Here is a 19,982-nt window from a genome sequence, read left to right as displayed (position 1 = left end):
ACAACTATTTGATTATCAAAACAGTTGAAGATTAACTTCATCAATGCAGATCTATTGTAAAAACACTGTATTTGCATGATTATACTAATCTTCAACCACTAGTAGGCTATATGTAAAGTAGATGATAATATTGAATGTGGCAAATCCACATGCAAACATAAAAAAATTTAAAAAACCAAATCATCAAACACAGGAAGATTAAATCTATGTTTTGGCAGCTAATTCCTTCAACTGCATCAAATCACAGCATGACTCAGGGATTTTTTTTGTTCAGCACAGAACAGAGCTTTATCAGCCTGACGTGTACAGATGAGTGCTCTAAGGCCATATTGACAGAAGATCAATGCACCGTGCAGTTCAGCCCAGTGTTATGTCACCGTTTGTAAAAGCAAACCTACCTCGTTCCCCTCCAGTGCTGCCGTGTTAAGAACGGACATGATCGTCCTTTTCTGCAGCTGTGGAGCAAATCAAAGAAAGAGTGGAGCCATCAATGTCTTTTTGATAATTGTCCAAATGTTGTAAATACAGACTAACTATTGAACTAATCACACTGTGCCCTCTGTGAGTAACAGACTGATAGAGGGAGTTAAAATATATGACTGATAAGAACTGATAATTTTATCTATTACACTCACTTAGTTTGGTGATTGCAAAGTAATATATTCTGCTTTTCTGCAGCTGCACACACACAGTGAAGGAATTGACTTCCTCATACTTTAAATGTGCAGAATCTGCTGTTTTATCTTTACAAGTCAATACAACTACAGAGGCCCTGAAGAAGAGCCAAGAGGGAGCAGGAGAGGAGAGACAGTTGTTGCACAGCAGGTTTCAACAAGGTTTCAACTAAGTTCTCTAATCACTGCACCCTCCTTCCATGCATTTCCTTCTTTATCTGCTTAAAGCAACAGTTCAACATGGAGAAAAAACTTTTCTCACAATCTTGCTGAGAGTTAGGTGAAAAGAGAGATACCATCTCCAGTATGTTCTGTAAATATAAAGCCAGGTTAGCCGAGGTTAGCGCTTAGCATAGCATATACAGTGGTAACAACTAACCTAGCTTGGGCTGGGCAATATGGCCTAATTAAATCGAGATACAAATTTTCATATCAGTCAATACTTATATTGATATTGAAGAAAATAATTTGTTTATTATTTCTTTTGTCACCAAGCCCTAAGCCTAGCTCTGACATTTGACACAATCCGCCTACAAGCACCTCTAAATCTCACAGTTCAACACATTATACATACAACTATGAAAATGTTTCACGGCTGGAAGCAGTTGACAAGAAACCAGCAAAGACTCAAGAAGGACACTTGTCCTGGTTAAGAGACAGTCCAGCACACAGCCTCCTGTAAAATGCCAAAGTGTTCTGTTTACACTTTGGTGTTATGTGGATTAAATAACTAGATATTCCAAGTTAAGACTGTTTCAGAATAGTGGGTGAGTGGATTTCGTTACCTTGGGACAGAGCAAGACTCGCTGTTAACTCAAGTTCACAATCTTTATGCTAAACTAAGGCTAAACATCTACTTGCTGTAGCTTTGCATTTAGCGTACAGACATGAGTGGTATCAATCTTCTAAACTCACTCGAAGCAAACAAATGGATTTCACAAAAATACTGAACCACTGAACTAAACTCGTCACTTATACAGAGTAAAATAATAACTGATTATCCCTGAAACATTTGGATTTTTGACATCAAACATAAAATAATAAAAATAAAAAGTGTTAGGATTCATACTTAAGACGCATTAAGCAGTGTTCTCACCTTCACCTTTAAAGTGCAATTACTTGCTGAAGAAGAAGTCAGAAACACATCCAGTTGAATCTTTGTTTCTGGCTTCTCCACCGCTGACTTACAAGACACACAGTAGAAGTTTTGACTGTGAAAAGGAAAAAAACCCCAACAAAATGAAAAGCAGGATTCCTCATGATGATTAATATTGAGCCGTTCTGATTAATTATGACAACTTACGGCCTTTCCGGTAAAATCTCTAAGTTGTCACTTCCGCAGTAATTACACGCAGGCCAGGAATAGGCTGTGTTCTCATCTACACCAACTATCACCCCTGCAGACAAAAATAAAACTGTTAGAATCAACAATCTTACATCCATACTAACTGTTCTTTATATTAAAGCTACTCGTGGGTGACAACCTGCTTATTTTTATCATTCATTCTATTCTACTTTCAACTGGTGTATGGGAAAGGAAACACTGATAACTGATCTACGAGTCAGTTTCAGTGTGTGTTTATGAGTGTGACAGGCTGTGAGAGATACACACATCCATTTCATATATATCTGAGGTCGCAGTGATAAATGCGGCAGAGATGTAACTCTGCCTTAACACCATGTCACATGAAGGCCAGAGCTGTTGATTCATCCACAAATATGGATCCTTTAATAAGATACAGACTCTGATAAATGTTTCTCGTGCTTTCAGGTCTGAGGCTTTTTTCACTGTTCATTTCCAGAAGACACTACATGAGTGCAAAAGACAATATGTTTGTTTAATTTTTTTCTGCCACCTGACCAAACATTTACGGCCAGAGGGGCCAGAACCGAGAGGGTTCACAGTTTGATCTTTGCCCTCAACTGCGACACGAAGTCAACAGATGCAGATTATTATCTAATATAAGCCACTCGTGTTTTTTATCTGCACCACATTTGGAAAAGCTTTGAAGACATTTCAAGAAAGAAATCAATACATCATGACAAGGACTTTGAATGTTGCCTGAAGCAAATGAATTAAAACCAGTTAATGAGTTAAAAGCAGAAAAGTATTGAATTGATATTTTGACTAACACATTTCTTCAAAACTTTGGCAAATCATATTTGACGTTGAGAAACAATCTCACTGAGAGATACTGAAACAGGCCTCTACATTTGATTATTTTCCCATGATGCCACCCTCAAATGAACTCTACAAGGGAGCAGGCATGAACATTTCACTGAAAAAACAATATAGGAACTGACATGAATTCAAGAATATTGCATGTGTTTTTATTCCTTAAAGTTCCACACAATGACACCCTGAGGACAGTGAATAAGAAACAGAAGAAAGCGATGCCTTCAAACCACATCAAGGCCTCTTGCTGAGCTGCAAACTTATATATGAAAAAAACAAAACAAAAAAAACAAGTGGTTTTCTTTCTCTGAGAAAAGAAAACATAGGGAATGTTCTGCAGGAATCACGTCAGATTTAGACAAGCTACATGCAAACAGGGGGAAACTGACCTGTGAGAGAACAGAGGGAGTTGGGCGTGGTGTCCAGAGTCAGGGGATCCAGTCTCACAGGTTGGGGCAGGGTCTGCACCTGGGGCTCAGTCAACAACTGTGAAAGTAACGCCTGCCGTGTCGTAGACTGGAGGCTGCCTTCAGGCTTGTCGCAGCATACCTCAACAACTGACTGCTCCGCACACAGAAGGACACCTAGATGTTCAAATTAAAAACTGAATTAAGAATGAAATGTCTATAAACAATCTGCAGCATTTACTCTGCTCCTCCCCAAAGACGTTTAGTGAGTGTTGGTAGATTTTGTTGAAAATACGATGCAACAAAGTGAGTTAACATGTGATTCCCGAGTGCAAGATCGAGGTTATAGAATGTGAACATCACAGCCCCCTCAGGCTTTGTTCCACAAACACAGGTATTATTTTTATGGGTTTTGCATTGTAGATCTGTGAAAATGGATCTTTGGCAAAACTTTCCAAGGTGAAGATTGTTTCTAGTCTTGTTTCGTAAACAGCAAACAAACAGGAAAATATATATATATTTTTTAGCTTGTAACAACATTGATGTCAGTCTGGTAATAACTTTTTCAGGCTTCGGATGATCATCAGCTTTACAGTAAGGGTCACATCTCCGCTTGTGGCTCTGGTGTGCTCTTGACAGTGCTGGGCAGCTGTTTTTATGGTTTAATATGGATTGAGATTCATTTAAAAAAGGACATAAGTGGAGAACCCCAGTTTTAATAGAACCTATAATACATGTGTATGTTTGGATGGGGTTGTGCATAACTCAACAGGGCTCCACATGGTGAAGAATTTCCAAGTGAATAACAAGTAAGAAACTAGATTTATAGCCTTGAGGTTGCATGCCAACCAGTCAAGCTGCAGTTTGCATCCACATCTGTCATGAATGTTGCCGCAAACAATCTACAAATTCTGAAATGTTGATGCTTCACACACGTTTTCAACCCGGCAGCACAGGGAATCTCTACAGTCACCATGGTTACAAGGTGGACAAACTAATATTAGTTTTACCAAATCAGTGTCGGGCAAATTATGTGGTTGAATAATGAACAGAAAGGTGTTTAAGAAGAACATGATGATGTCAACGTGTTAGGTCTTTATCATTAGATATTTGTGTGAAGTTTTGTGAAAATTTGAGTACAACTTCTTGTGTTATGGACAAAAACATGATTTGTGAGGTAACAGTGACCTTTGATCACCTAAATCTAAAGATGGGAGAGGACACAACCAAACATACACAGAAAGACAATTGCTGAATAAAAAGACGACTCCCAGTCTCACATCTGACGGGTTGTGATGATTAATGTGGTGTGACAGAGTAAAAACAAGTTCTGCTACACAAATGTGAAATCCATTAAACTTTGGGGGTTTTCTCTTGACTTTAGATTTTTTGGGTGGAATATTGGATAATTTTACCTCTCCGGCCCTTTAAATGCAACCATGTGAGAATTTTAGAAGAGAAATGTGCTTAAGACTTTTAGTGAAGGGCCACAGAACACTTTGAACCAAACGCTGTGAACCACTGATTTAATCACAGGTTCATCCAAAAAGATAAGAGAGGAAATGTGACCGGTGCACACAACCTTTTAACATATCATCTTTATGAGACATTGATCGAAAGGTATGTCCGGTCACAATAAACCACGTCATTTGTTCTATCTACCATGTTCTGTGATGGCATCTCTGAACGTCAGGCCACAGGCAGCGGGGGAGCGCAGTGCTTCAAGGACAGAGGAAGTGAGAACACAGGAAGTGCTCACACACAGGGCCACTGTTCTTCTGCATGGTCTCTCAGGCTGCTCTTCCTGAAGACTGGGGTCTGTCAGCACCAACCACACCTCACCCTGGCCTACATCGCTGCTCTGAAGACGAATCACAAAAGGGAAGACAAAAAAACCCCACTCAAACTGAGAAATACTTAGAAACAGAGAATGACCTAGAAATGTACAATTTAAAGGAAACATAACATAAAAAAAAATTGCGATGCAGCAATTTCTGCAAACAGCTTTGATGAGATTAGTCACTCAACCCGCACACAATGCGGGTTTACTACAACAGCCTTAAAAAGTGTATCTGTGTGTTTCAGTGGTGTGAGCATGTGGCAAAGTCCACCACTTTGTTCTGAGCTGCTATCTCATCCCAGTTTAAAGTTTAAAGGTCGAATCAATCAATGGTAAGGTACACCCACGCCTGACACAGATTGTCTTACACACAGCGATATGAGCGCCGCTCTCAACGTCAGAGCTGAAATCTTATCAGTTTCTTGGTTTAAACGATCTGAAGAGGAGCTGCTTGAGACAGCGTGTTTATTCTGCTCTTTTGGTTGAAGTCAAATGAAATCTGTGTTTTTCTGATACAAACGAAAAGGGACAAAAACCCACCTGCTCTCTCTTGTGTAAAACTGTAGCAATGAAACTGCAGCGACAGGTTTTCATCTCACTCTGAAAAAGAGAAAGAAAAAAAAATTGTTTAAGATGGAACTAGTAAAGATAAGTTATCTCAAACCTGCTGCATGTTATTTAATTTGTCTGTGTGTGTGTGTGTGTGTGCTGTGGAAAACTGTTCACCTGCACTATGTCTCTTAAGGTTCGTCGTGTGGGGGGAACATATAGCGTGGACACAGTCTGCCCCTCGGTGGGTTCAACAGAGCTCTCCTGACCTGACAGCAGGTAGCAGAAGCTCAGAGCTGGACCTGCAGGTCTGCTCTCCTAAAGAAAACAAAGAAAACTTTTAAATACGTTCCATGTTAAAGAAAATATACAGAGTCCTACATTGATTTACCAACTGTTAGTGAGTAACTGTTCTCAAAGTGAGCCGTCATTTTAGTCAAACATTTTCTAAGGTGGCTCTGACAGCGCAATGTATCGCAAAGGCAGAAAACATGCAACCATGTTTACAATCGTCTGTTTGAGTTTGACTTTACTCATAGTATTTTAATATAGTCAACAAACACAACTTTTTGTTTTGCTGTGAAATATATCGGTAATATTGGCCTGTTCCAGACACCAAGTCAGACACGGTTTCAGACCCTGAGTCAGATACTGCACGCATCTTATGTTTCCTCAATGATTGATAGCGGTCTTGTGTTGTGCACCCTGAAGAATGTCGTCCCTCAATGGTTAAACAATCGACCAATCACAGCGTTGTAGTTAGGATTAAGAATAAGTATATCATCTTCCTTCAAAACCAGCCGGCTACATAAGGCTTGGATGAAATTGAAAGAGTTCTACAAGTTTGTTCTACAAGTTTACGTAAAAAAAGTGTAAATATTGTGAAGATTTGCTTTTCTTCCCTTCTTTGACAATATTGATGATAAACTAAATACATTTTGGTTCTGAGGTGTTGGTCAGACAAAACAAACGATTTACTTAGGGATGCAACTATTGTCTATTTCAGTGATTAATAATTTCAATAAATTTGAATAAAGTATCTTAAAATCATGAATACAGCATGTCAAAGTTTCATCAAGCTTGTTTCTGACCCAAAACCTAAAAATATTCAGTGTTCAACATCACAACAAATCCTCACATTAAGAGGCTTGAAACCATACAATGCTCTTTGCAAATCAAAAAGACAACACAGAGCTTGAAGATTTATTTGTAAATGTGTCATTATCCTGTTGGACTTCCGAAACTCATCATGAGCACATGATTTTCTGAAATTCTACAGACCAAATGATGTTTGATGTAACAGTTAGTCGGGAAAATAAATCAGCAGATCCATCAACAATAAAAACAAAGGCCTCACTTGGCCTTCATGCGTGATTTTCTCATGAGGTCAGAACTTACTTTGGACATGTTTGGTGTGTTTTCATGATCTTTGAGAGGAATCACTGGGGGCCACAGACTGTCGATCAAACTGAAAAGCCTGGTGCGCCTGAGAGTGAGATAAAAAAAGAAGAAGAAACGAGTGAGGAGGGAGGGGGAACTAAAACGTGTGGGATAAGGAGAAACTGGCGAATAAGCAACTTCAGAAACATTGAGAGCTTTCAAAACCAGTTTCACTTCCGCTGAAACACAAATCTGTTAAAAACAGAGGTTGTTCTAACGCCAACCAGAATTAACAGAGAGCATGCTCGGGCTGGCAGAGCAGATGCACACAAAAACTTTTTTCACAGGCAGGTTTCCAGATACTGAAGGCTGGGAAAACTGTTCACACCCTATGTAAATCGCATTATCATTGTGGTGCAAAAGTAACACGGTTTAGAAAACCAATTACAAGTGAATTTAAACGGCGGGATTCGTCGTCTTTAATCTTAGTAATGACACACTGAAATCAGATCGTACTAAATACAAGATGTTTTGTTTACTTAACACTGATTTAAACACTCAAGTGACACCTCCGCCAAGAGACGTCAAACTCATGATTCACTGTCTTTTTTCTGAGAAGTGCTGGTTGAGTTCATGGTGGCCGGTCAATGTTACTTATTCATCCATGTAGGCGCTGTCATATCAGCCAGTGGTTAACCTGTTAGTCAGCCTGTAATCACAGGGTTTTTGTGTGTGGGGAACTGGTTCTGCAGCCCATTCAAGTCCGGTGAGGCCTGCAGACGGATGAGTAACAACCAACTAACAGGACTCATTCAACACACTTAGATTTTGACACTGAGCTTATTAACCTTTAACATTCAACTGCATTAGCTTAACTTTAAACTGTAGAGATGAGCTGGTGAGTAATCTTCCATTCTCACCCTCAATCCTTCCAGACACATTTTTATCTCTTTTGTCCAAGAACACGCTACTTCCTGTGGAGAATCACTCCTCATAGTACACGTACACGTACACACACACGTACACACACACGTACACACACACACACACACACACACACACACACACACACACACACACACACACACACACACACACACACACACACACACACACACACACACACACACACACACACACACACACACACACACACACACGACTGGGCAGTTTCAGCTCACTTCTTTGGAAACAGACTTATCTCATAGTTGTGTGGGACGAGGTGAAGTCGTAACACAAGTCGTTGTAAAGGTGGAAAGGTTTTGACATTTTAGTTTGACAGGTGGTTGGAGGATCTGACCAATTATTTAATTTTTTTTTTTTTTAAAGCGATGAGGCAATTCACTACTAATGAATAGTGGTTTGTATATATATTGTTTTTCTTTTTGTAATATGATGTTCCTTCCTCTTAACTCATCAACTTGATCCTTCTTTACTGTGCAACATTCTTTGGTTTTCTTTTAGGGTTTGTGCATCAATTATAATTATCGTACATTTTAAATGTCTTTGTAACGTTGTATTGACAGAAACTAAAAATAAAAATAAAGAAAAATGCATGTCACACCCCTCCAAGAATTTATGTTGTTAAGGCTTGGGTGCCGAACCTTTACATAGGAATTAATGTCTGTTTCAGGCAAGTTTTTGCCAAACAAGTTCACACTATGCTAAATAAGCACAGGGTAAATCTCTGTATTTCTCAGGATACAACATTTCTGCATTGTACACTGGTAGTGACGAGTTTTGAGGCAACCAGCAAGTTTGTCAGAGCTGGAGAGGAGCGCAACGAGGAGTATGGCAGAGGCTGTCTCCAAAAGAAACAGCTAAATCTGAATCCACCTATCAGCACGACTTCAGATCAGTAATTATAACCTGTGTTACCATTTCTTGGCTGGGTGCTGAGACTTTATGATGTTCACCATCAGGTTTTCATTTTGCGTCTGTCGCATCAACCCCCCCCCCCACTCGCTTGCTGTGAATCCAGGGAGGGATCCCCAGCTGTGTTCACACGTCGACTTCTCCTGGATTTCTAGGGACTTTATAGTAGGAGGTCAGGTGGACAAAGTCCGTAGAAACTATGGAGTGGCGTCTCACTCAAACATTTGCATTCACACATGCACCTCCTCCGGAGAACTGCAGAGTCCTGTGCATGTCTGAAAGCAGCTTTAGTGAGCAGGCGTTCCGTGTTTAAACAGCCTAAGGACTTAGACACTGGTGAAGCACTTAGTTGTTATCCAGGAAGTCCAGTTTGAGTTTAGAGGCTCATCAGACACACAATACTGCACAGTGTTTGTTAGACTGAGTTATTCAACTCTGGATAGTTATCACAACCAGTTATTCTGTCATTGTGACAAAGGCAGAATAAACAGCAGAAAACTAACAGCACCTTGCTGGATCATGACCCAGTTTCTTTCTGTACAAGCCTAAGGAGTGGCCCCATTCAAATGAATGAGGAAGTTTTTTTTCATGCAGTGATTAAGTTGGTCTGAATAGGAGTCGTAGGAGGATACTTTAAAAAAAAACTTTTGAACAGAGACAGGTTAGTTTCCCTATGCAGCCAGTCTTTATGCTAGGCTAACTGACTGCCTGCTGTAACTTCATATTTAACAGACAGACATGACGGTGGTGTCATCTAACTGGCAGGAGAGCAAATAAAGGTCATTCCTTGCCAACTCCCAAAGGAACCATAGAAGGACTTTGCAAGGTTCAGTGAATTTAATTTAAGTTTTAAACTGTATTATATTGAGAAAATTCCTGATGTGAAACTACAAACTATTTCTTTAAGGTATGGGTTTTTAGGTAGGGTTGGGTGATGACTTTTAAATTGGCATTTGTACAGTGAAAAGTGATGACATGGGAATGTCACAGTATCAGAGATTTACTACTAATAATAGGGCCCAACTTTATTATTAGAATACTCCTAGACGTCCAGGAGTTTCTAAGAAACTGGAGAAAAAATAAATTAAAGCCTGATTTATGTCCACCGACACCACGTGTTTTTCGTAAGAGGGCCCGTGTGTCAGCCTTCAGGATAACCCATGAATCACAGTCCGACCACAGACAACCTCCAGAGACATTATAGGCTGTGGTAGCGTTGAAAAATACCAAGGATGTAAACATACCCCCAGCCTGGCTCTAAATGCTCCAATGTCACTGCTTCTAATCTGGGATCCTGACTATGGAAACTCACAAGGGACACCGTGCACCCCGGTATCACTTTACATGTAAACACAGTGGTACTGCTGGCAGGAAAGCAAAGTAATCCTCAAACATTCAGTTCTCATGGTATTGTAAATGTGGATGTCAATGTTTACAAAAGGGCATTCAAGGATAAAAACCAGGGGATTTCTTGTGCTTATTCATAATTGAGATTTAAGGAGATTCAGGGACCAGGGGCAATGTGCCTGATAGTTTCAGGCTCCATCCACACAGACACATTTTATACTTGAAAACCCTGCTATACACAGACACACATCACTTTTGCTACACTACACAACTCCAGAGTTTTTGAGCCCCTAAACCTAAGACTTTTAGAAACACCCCTGGTCCCAGTGTCAAAGCAAATGAATCCCTGGTCTTACTTTTTACCACTGGTGTTACTTTTTGCAGTATTTTCTAACTAAGCAACCAACTGAAGAGTTGACAGTTCGCTTCCTGTTAACACGGACAAACACATGCCCAGTGTATGTGAATGGTCATGTGATATGCAGTTTTCAGATGTGTTAGTGTCGACAGAAATTATTATACAGAAAAAAAAACATTGTATTGTGAAAATAGTCTCAGAGCTTCCACTAACCCTGAGGCCACCTTTCCACTATGTCATATCAGGAAGTGTCTATCACAGGTATTTACCCCCGGCTGTTGTCCAAGATGGTAAAGCAGTGAGATAAGATAACTTCACATATAGCAGGAATCCATATCATAACTCTGTGTTGGTCGCAGGTTGAAGTTTATCGATGGTGGTTGAACTGAAATTCAGGTGAAAAGCTATCCTCATCTAGCTCGGAGGGATGAGTGCAGAGAAGTGTGAGGGTCTTACCTCTCTCGAGTGACCCGCTGCACCACTTTGATGCCTCTCAGGACACAGGTCTTCCCCTGCCACCTCTGGCAGTACTGGAGGACGTCGTCCTTGCAGGGCAGGAGGTGCAGCTGGACCATGCTGAACATGCCATAACTGTCCTGAACCAGAACACACAGCCTGGAAAACACAATAAAATGTAGAGACAATTGATGCTAGTTTAAATATAAAGGTATACAGAGAATAGATTCTGTCTGCATTCAGTGTTCCTCAGCAAACCCCATGTATGCATCCTCAACGCCAAACAAAAGTGTCGAACTTGCTTCCTCACAATGTTTTGACTATTTTAATTCTACACTGTCTACTTTTTTATTTGGGGCATTTCATTATTGATAGGACAACAAAAGCGTGAAATGGGGAGAGAGCTTTCAGAAGACATGCAACAAAGGACCAGGTCAGAATAAAATTTACAACCGCTCTTTTCTGGTATATAAATATTTTAATGTCACCAAATGTTACACACTGGAATTAAACAATAATCCAAAATTTAATGAACCTACATTTTCAACAAGTTGTCACTCTTAAAGTTTGAGGCAGTTTGGACGAGAAAAGGAGAAAGTTTAAACATCTGTGCACGTTCAGCTAATCAGTTGATTGTTTTTGGATAATTTGTAATACTTGGTCTGCACTGAGCATTTATTTTCCTTTGTCCCAGCTGCACCTTCACCCCACTGAAGTTGGATTGACAAATTATCAATTATAATTTGCAGTAACATTATATTAATAAATCAAAAATCGTATTAAATAAATACATAAATGGTTCCACTGCAAGTACTTCTGTTGAAAATACTATTCTAATACATTTTTACGGATCTGTATTTGTTTTATTTTGGTTTTGCTGATACATTTTTTTATTTATTATTGTTGATAAAAATAATTAGCCAATTAAACAAGTAATTATTTACAGGACTTAAATACCACTGCTCCCAGTGACACACTAACAATACACTGTGGAGTCTCAGTCGTGACATTTGAAAGTGTTAATACTAGAGGCTGGTTTGACAGGCTGCTGCTGACAGAAAAGACCTTTGGCCTACAAAGTTGTAAGGCATTGAACCGCAGTGTATTCCTTCAGCCTGCTGCTCCCAGAGGACTACTACAGGCTCCAGTATCTCCTTCAGTCAAGCCCAGACACAGCCCAGTACCAGCCCTGAGAGTAAACAGTGGAGTTCATATCCCTGGTTTGACAAACAACGTCCAGGCTAAAAAAAAAAAAAACAGCGTGAAGGAGGAGTGTCATCATGCCCATCGTGCATGTGCATGCATGCACATACTCCAGACACTGGGAAGGTTTTGAGACATTTTCAACCGCCTGATTGGGCCTATAACTGTCCTCTGTTGGTAAACATGGGGTCTGTCTGTGTTTGTCTTGAGGGACCTGGAAATAGATATCTAAATAACATTCCTGCCATAACTTCTGGAGGCGCAGGCCAACATTTTAACCAAGATTATTCCCAGTTGTTTGTTTAATTCACAATCCAAAATCAGACCTACACAACGTCCTATTAAAACAACAAGGACTGTTTGAATTGTGTTTAATGTTTCTCTAACTTAAAAGCTTGTGGACCAGTTAACATGAGGGCAAAAGTTCAACGTGTAAACTCAATGGACCCCTGCCCCCTTCACATGGATGATAGTTATCACAGCAGAGAGCAGTCATTTCTTAACATGCTGGACACAAAGAAAGAAGAGGAAACACCACAAAACACGCATTCCTCACATTCTTTAAAAACACACATTTCACACTGACAGTTGAAGTGAGTAAGGTTGTTGAACCATGTCATAAAAATCATGATCAACAATTACGTTCATTATTGATACATCTTTTGATTAGATTTCTGATTTGTTGTTAAGTCTAGAGAAGGTTAGAAAGGGAGGTGAAATGGCGATAACCAAAGTCAATTCTAAAACTGACATAAAATTCTGACTGGTAAAAAAGTGAAAAAAGCAGCACATCTTCACTCGTAAGCAGCAGTAAATTAGTAATTCTACATAATAAATGACTCGGTTGCAAATCTAAATTGTCGATTTCTGAAGATTGTGAGCTAAATGTTTCAACAGTAGCAGGCGAGATGTTTAGTCACAACAAACTTTAATAAAAATCTAAAGCGAAGGGAAATGGCTTCACTTGAGAGATACATTATATTTTTCTTACAACAATAAAACTACACTAGGATAAATCAGTGAATCAAAAGTTGAACCTAGAATAAAAAAAAAAATCACAGTTGCTAAAAGAGTTTCGTAAGGATATAAATACACTTTCACTTTTGGTGGAGCTGGTTTGAACTTGTAGAAACCTATGTGTGAACGCTGATAACACACTTGATGTTGACAGATGGAACAGATAAATAGGTGATGAGACTCAAGGTGGTACCAGCTCGACATAAACAACCACAGCTCTGTGTACAGTCCCTCCTTTAGTCGGTCACAGCCCCACTTCCTCACACAGCGACCCCTCACTCCCAAAAACTCCTCTGCCATTGGCCGGTTTCAGTCTCAGGCCTTTTTTCAAGAATTTGTTATTGTGAGTGATCACAGAAATTTCTCAGCACCTCTCTTTTCCTTCCAGGAACTACGATCCACAGAGTCTGTGCAAACACACACGCGCTCCTTCTCTCACACACAGCGACACGGTGTAAGCCCACACACATGAACATTACTTGGCAACATACTTAGTAAGCGACCCGCGGATGCAGAGGGGCCTCATTGGCGGGGGGGCGGACAGGCGGGATTCCTTTCTATGTGTTGTGCACCAATCAGTGCAGGCAGCGCAATAAACACGCTTGTAATAGGATCCTTGCAGCACATTGTGTTCCTTCTCCACAGAGAGAGAGAGAAAAAACTAGCCTCTCCTCACTTCCTACAAACAGTTAATCTTCTTGTTTATTCAACTCTGAATTTACGGGAACTTAACATCTTCTTCAGGCATAAATATCTACTGGCCTCGCTCCCCTGTGTGTCCACACAGAGGCTAAACAACAAAAGGATCAAATAAGCATTCTGACCAGGGAAGTGAGTCATACAGGCTGGGGACACAACAAGAGAGGTACAAACTGTCCCTGTGTTAACACAACATGAGGCCAGCGGGCTGCGAAGTAAACTATTCTGCTTTCTTCGTGCATACTGGAAAAGTAGAAAAGCAATATATTGTACAAAGTGCTTTTATTTCTGTGCAGCAATTCAGTCCAAAACCTATCATGAAAGGGAAGAACTGGGATCTGGTTTTTGTTTTTTTGTTCCTTTAACAGCCTGTTATATTATTGAATAAACAAGACAATAAAACAAAATGTAGAAAAGAACAGACGTTAAAATTAAGGATTTTCCAGACAAATCTGTCAAAATATATATTTCACCCAGATATTTTGAACTCAAGCCCGCGTGATCCCCTCCTAACCTCAGCCCCACCTCCATCCTTTCACTACCAACCAAGCCTGTTGAATCTGGTTGAGTTAGAGAGAAACAGAGAGAAGGGCAGGAGAGTTTCCGGTCAGAGGGCGGCGTTTGTTTACCAGTCGAAGAAGCAGCGTGGCAGGAGCGAGTGTCAAATTACAACCGCAGCTCATTTAGTCAGTTCACTTGTCCGGGGCTCTCCTCCCTCCACCACAGAGTGCCCCCCTTGGGCCCCTGAACTCTGAGGAAACCAATACTTTTATTACTCAGCAAAGAACAAAAACAATGAGTTCGGGGGGGGCCAAGCAACTTACTGGACCTGCTTCAAATAGAACGTTCACGTACTCATTAACTATAATGAGACCACTCCAGTAAACCTCGAAGTCATTTCAATATCACAGGAAACTTTGAGTATAAAACATACACGTTTTATCCAGGACAAACTATTCAAAGAAAATAAAAAGATATTCCATATTCCATTCAACATATTTACACCTTGACGAATCAATATTTCGAGTTGAATGGAAAAAAAGTAAAAAGTCAAATTTGTCACTCGCGGTGGAAAACATAATTATCAGCCAATTCTATAAATCTCAGCTCTGCCGAATGTTTTAGCATCTTTTCGGTCATTGTTTTGGTTTCCCAGTCCATAACTTTGTCTCAGTCTCGCCAGTCACGTCTTTGTCGTTTTTACACTTATAACACAACTACCACCAAAACATAGTAAAAAATTACGCTACAGAGATGCAGTGTTTCCCAAAGAGTTAGATTCAGCCTGTGCCAGATTGCTCAATGAACATCCACGGAGTTCGCGACCAGCCAAGTGACAGGAAGAAAGAAAAAGCAGGTGTTAAGCCGTGGTTTTCCTGCATGTAGAGAAGTGCAGACCTGTCACATAATGTACACACATGTAAAGTGGAAAGTACTGGTGTAAGTTCTACCTGCCTTCCAAGGGCAGTAAAAACAATATGGATGTTTTGACAGTCCACCAACCCACCATCCCAGCAGGATCTCTCGTGCTGCTGCCGATGGCCAGTCCAACTATGACAAACAGGTCGGTCTCAAACACAGCTCTACGTGTCCAACATGGACCGCTTCAGTCTAGGTTATTAATGGGAAACACTGGAGATGTATATTTTCCTCAGAACTCAGTGGAGAGCAAAACTATGCTTAAAGGAAAGTAAACAACATTATCTCAGTGTTGCACTTGTTGTGCTGCCACCAATTGGCCCCCTAATTAGGAGGTTTAATAGAAAAGTACATTTCTAGAACTGCAAGTAACACTTATTGTCAACATGGATAAATCTTCCTTTTAATGTCTTGATTCCTTGTTTCAGCTATGAAAAATGCCCACTCTAGTTACAACATTTCAAAGAAAAGCATAAAGCCGTCACATTTAAGAAGCTGGAACCAGAAACCATTTAAGTTACTCTCTATTCGACTAAACAAATTATTCCCTCTGCTCTATAAATTTCATTTTGTCCAATGAAAATTAATACAATGTCAAGGCTCCACCTTCAGATAAAGTCAACAAAGCTAAAATATATCAGAGTCAATTTCATACAACTGTGACCTTTTTGTAAAGCGAGGGCAGAAACCAATGACATTTTTACATCAACCACAAAACATACTTGTGGGTTTCTTGAAAACATTAAGGTAAAAAACAAACAAACCAACAAACAAAGTGTTCCACCCAGTGGGGTATGATTAGGCATCAGTTCAACTCTGGCTTGCTGGTGCATGAGATTCTGAAAACATCATGCTGTCTTTCCTGAGAATTGGCTTGAATCACTCACAGAGGGGCTGGATTCAATTAGAAGTATTTGTGTCCTTTGTCAAGCAATGCCATATGGCTTGAGACAATATGAGCACTTTGTGGGGCCTGCCGCTCTGTGAACAATAGCTCAACCACTGAGACTCATTCTGCCACTAAGGAGGAGCATGCAAGGCCTGAGACCAAGGAAACTAGCATGCAATTTTAACAAAGAGAGCAATTTAGACTGTGGGAGGGAAGCATACACAGCAGATAAAAATGCATTCATTTTCCCCAGTCGTTCTCTGGCATTAAGCGAAAAACCAAAGGCTTCACAGGGCCGCCAATTATCAGCTCGTTCAACAATACCTGGTTTTCCCTTGCTCTGCAGGGGGAGGAGCTGAGGAGGGCCTGGAGGGGACTCTGGGTTTGAGGCTGGACACAGATGAGCAGTCAGGCAGAGGGATGGAGAAAACTCTCTGGACCACCACCCCCACATCCTGCCCCACGGAGCCAGCCTGGCCCAGTCGCTCAACAGCTTCCAGGAGAGAAAGGCACTGCCCCGGAAATTCCCCAGAACCTTCAAAACTGCACAGAGGATCGGGGACAGCGACCTGAAGAGGAGACAAACAGGAAAATGAAATTTTGAATTTTTATATGGCCTTTGAAAGTATTGGTTAAAAATCAAAACAAAAGCTGCAACAGCACAGCCCTGCCACTGAAACCACAGATATACTCTATTCAATTAGACTCATTAGCATATAATGTAAACATTGTAATATTAGCTTATACTTTCTCTCTGCGCAACATCATGTATAAGCACACATTCCTAATTTAAATAAACCATTCTTTGTTTTGCATTTGAAATCTGTTGTAAAATTAGGGCGTGGCCGGTTGTACCATGTTTCAGAAGTCTTTCTCCATCACAACCACAATTGCTTTGTTCATGTATTTGTATTTTACTGCAAACAGAGATTTAGATGTAGGAAATCAATCAACCACATATGTTATTGATACAGCAGAGACTGAAAGCACTGGTAACTGATGTCCCAGAGACTCTTCATTGTTCTTGTGTTGATTATCGGAAAGTGAAACTGATCAACTCTGCTCTGCACAGAGTGTGATTTAATAGCTATGAATTTATAAGGAAAAGTGAAACAAGCCCCCCGAGTGTGCAAAGATTCAATATGTTTTTTATAGAAAGAAACAGCTAAACCAGAGTAGAGTCATTTCTTATGGCCAGAAGCCAAACTATCTAGCAAACAACACACTGAAGCTGTCATCACATCACTTGGTGTCTTGGTGTGTGCACGTGCTTATTTGTTGGAGTGATGTTATTTTTCTGTCTCAAGGTAGCTTATTATGCACAGCAGTGACTGACAGGTGTTAGGAGGGTGTGACAGATTTAAAAATGTTTGTTTAATGTCACAATGCTGCAGGGGAATTTGGAATTTAAAATGTAGAAGAGCTTGATTCTAATGATTCTGAACCATACACACCTTGGCATTGGCATCATTCTCCTCGGTGGTCCTGTGCACCTCCAGCAGTCCGAATATTTTACCCAAATAGTACGGCATGCACCGCCCTGCTGAGAGCACTCCTCTGGAGACGGACATGTCGGCAGGTTTGCAATCAGAGACGACTTTCTGGCTGAAGTGTGTGTTCAGAATAATATCACAGCTGAAGCCCTCTGTGGAAAGACTTTGCCTAAAAGAGAGAAAGTTCATTAGATTTAGAGTATAGCTGTTGTTTAAGTGCTTTTGTCTTTACTTTCTTACTTTTTTTACATGCTACACCTCGACTCTGTAATTTCTCATTGATTGGCCCAAAAGAATTAAGTGTGGGAAGCTGAATTCACCATAAAATGAAACATCTTCAAGGTATTGGGCTGTGTTGAGATTACACTGATAACAGATGCAAAAACACAGACTTTACATGGAATGGAATAGGCTGTTGCACAAACTTGACTGGGGGGGGGGGGGTAACAGCTCCAGACTGTTTGAATGTCAAACTCTGATAAGGTACCAACCACCTCCGCAGGTCTGTTCTCTGTGTACCACCCAGCATCGAGTACAAGTTCAAATAAGCTAACCTCCTCCAAGGCAACTTCAGATACACAACAGATGTATCCGTCCTCTTTAACGGAGGTACATCTTTTTCCATGTAATCGAGGTTCTTAAAAAGGTCTATACATTGCAGCACCGCACCGCTTGATTTTAAACAGTTTCCAAATGTGACATCATCCATGGAAATATACATCAACACCATACACAATTTAACATGTTGCAGGTTTGCTGATGAAAGAAAATCAAAAATCAAATGCACAGACTGCGCAATGACCTCAGGTGCTCTTTTGCTCCCGTTTCATTTTTACCGTTGCCAGCTTAGGTGTCACTCGTCTGTTTGTGCCAAAATGAAAACGTTGAACTTCTCCTGAAAAACCACAGGGAACGTTTCTGTCTGTTCAAGTGTTTTACAGTAGCTCATCCAAATGAATCACACACCTGAGTGGTACAGAGACCTGAGAATACAAGAACTTGAATGGGAGCCAGATAATTATATGGCACAGTGTTTTTCAGTTTAGTTTGAGTTACGACTTAATTTTTTCCACACGTTGAAGGATAATGGTGTGATGATGGCTTATCACTGAGTCATAGCCAAGTGCACTACGTGACTGGAACTGCCGTACGTGTCACATCTCGTCTCAGACATGTGGTGATATGTGAAACAGGGAAATAAAACACACAAGATAAGTGGAAAAAAATAGTTTGGATGTACTACGATAACAAGAAAGGAAAATATTAAGAAACCAAATTATTATATATAAGCAGTGTCATTAATAATAATTTGCAATTATTATCAAATTATATATTTGAAAGATACATTTAAATAGACAGAGGTGTTTGGACTCAATACGAAACAGAAACTGCAGCCTCAAAGAATAAAATCAATATCTCTTCAACACTATGTCAAGAAAAACTGAAAAAATGTTTGTGCTTGATTTCATTAGTCTGTATATACAGTTCCTAACATCCGTCCTCTGTACATGCAGTACATACTGTATACTTTCCACTACAGGTGCAGACACGAGCGTGACTCATCCATTAGTCAGTCAACAGGAAATTAATTCACTGTTGACTGACAGTCAATCATTTGTTTGTTTTCAAATGAGCACAGCTTTTATAAACTGGTTACTCTTTAAATACTACGTAAATAAATGTGCGAAATACGTCCACAATTTTACTATAATAACATGTATTATCTGTTCGTACCACAGCTTTCATCCAAAGGACTTATGAGACAAATACATCAGAGCTGGAGTGCAGGATTTTATATATAAATGAATGTCCTTAACAAGTTTACACAATTCTGATTAAGCACATTAGTGGCAGGTAAATCTCTCCGTATTTCACAGTAAACTGGAGTTTTAAAGCTATTGTCTGTGGGGACATTCCTGTGCTGATCCACAAGTTGCAAAACTTACTTTTAATACATTTATTTAGGGGGTATTTTTGCCTATATTGATAGGAAATCATGAGGGTGAAATAGGGAGAGTGGAGATGACATGCTGCGATGGGCCGGGTCAGAACCGAACCTGCGACCACTGCAGGAGGGCTCAAGCCTCCGTACTGTATATGGGTGCCTGATAGCAATGGAGATGGCGTAGACTATAGCAACTAGGAGCACGGTGGAAATATAGAAAAGGCATCCAGGCAAAATTTCAGAAACAACTACAGT

At 40.2% G+C, this 19,982-nt stretch overlaps 1 protein-coding gene and 2 long non-coding RNA genes across 7 annotated transcripts in view; 2 read left to right on the top strand and 1 right to left on the bottom strand.

Annotated features, from left to right (window-relative positions):
• Window positions 1-19,982, top strand: part of LOC117778033 — a 303,640-nt gene that overhangs the window by 246,136 nt on the left and 37,522 nt on the right. The window lies entirely within an intron of this gene.
• spidr (scaffold protein involved in DNA repair) overlaps window positions 1-19,982 on the bottom strand; it is a 32,019-nt gene that overhangs the window by 980 nt on the left and 11,057 nt on the right. For all 5 annotated transcript variants that reach the window (XM_034613205.1, XM_034613206.1, XM_034613204.1 and 2 more), the window contains 11 exons: window positions 17,744-17,951; window positions 16,614-16,858; window positions 11,063-11,221; window positions 7,045-7,132; window positions 5,824-5,964; window positions 5,638-5,697; window positions 4,920-5,118; window positions 3,240-3,434; window positions 1,978-2,071; window positions 1,771-1,885; window positions 399-455 (listed from right to left, as the gene is read on the bottom strand). In XM_034613205.1, the coding sequence (XP_034469096.1) occupies window positions 399-455; window positions 1,771-1,885; window positions 1,978-2,071; window positions 3,240-3,434; window positions 4,920-5,118; window positions 5,638-5,697; window positions 5,824-5,964; window positions 7,045-7,132; window positions 11,063-11,221; window positions 16,614-16,858; window positions 17,744-17,951 (1,561 nt within the window). The remainder of the gene's footprint in view (window positions 1-398; window positions 456-1,770; window positions 1,886-1,977; window positions 2,072-3,239; window positions 3,435-4,919; window positions 5,119-5,637; window positions 5,698-5,823; window positions 5,965-7,044; window positions 7,133-11,062; window positions 11,222-16,613; window positions 16,859-17,743; window positions 17,952-19,982) is intronic.
• Window positions 13,935-16,864, top strand: LOC117778032. The gene is made up of 2 exons (XR_004616717.1): window positions 13,935-14,147; window positions 16,636-16,864. It is a non-coding gene; the product is annotated as an uncharacterized LOC117778032 (long non-coding RNA).

The sequence above is a fragment of the Hippoglossus hippoglossus genome, chromosome 17 (assembly GCF_009819705.1).
Source record: "Hippoglossus hippoglossus isolate fHipHip1 chromosome 17, fHipHip1.pri, whole genome shotgun sequence".
NCBI classification, from domain to species: Eukaryota; Metazoa; Chordata; class Actinopteri; order Pleuronectiformes; family Pleuronectidae; genus Hippoglossus; species Hippoglossus hippoglossus.
Note: the sequence above shows the minus strand (reverse complement) of the source record. Positions and strands in the feature narration are given on the sequence as shown.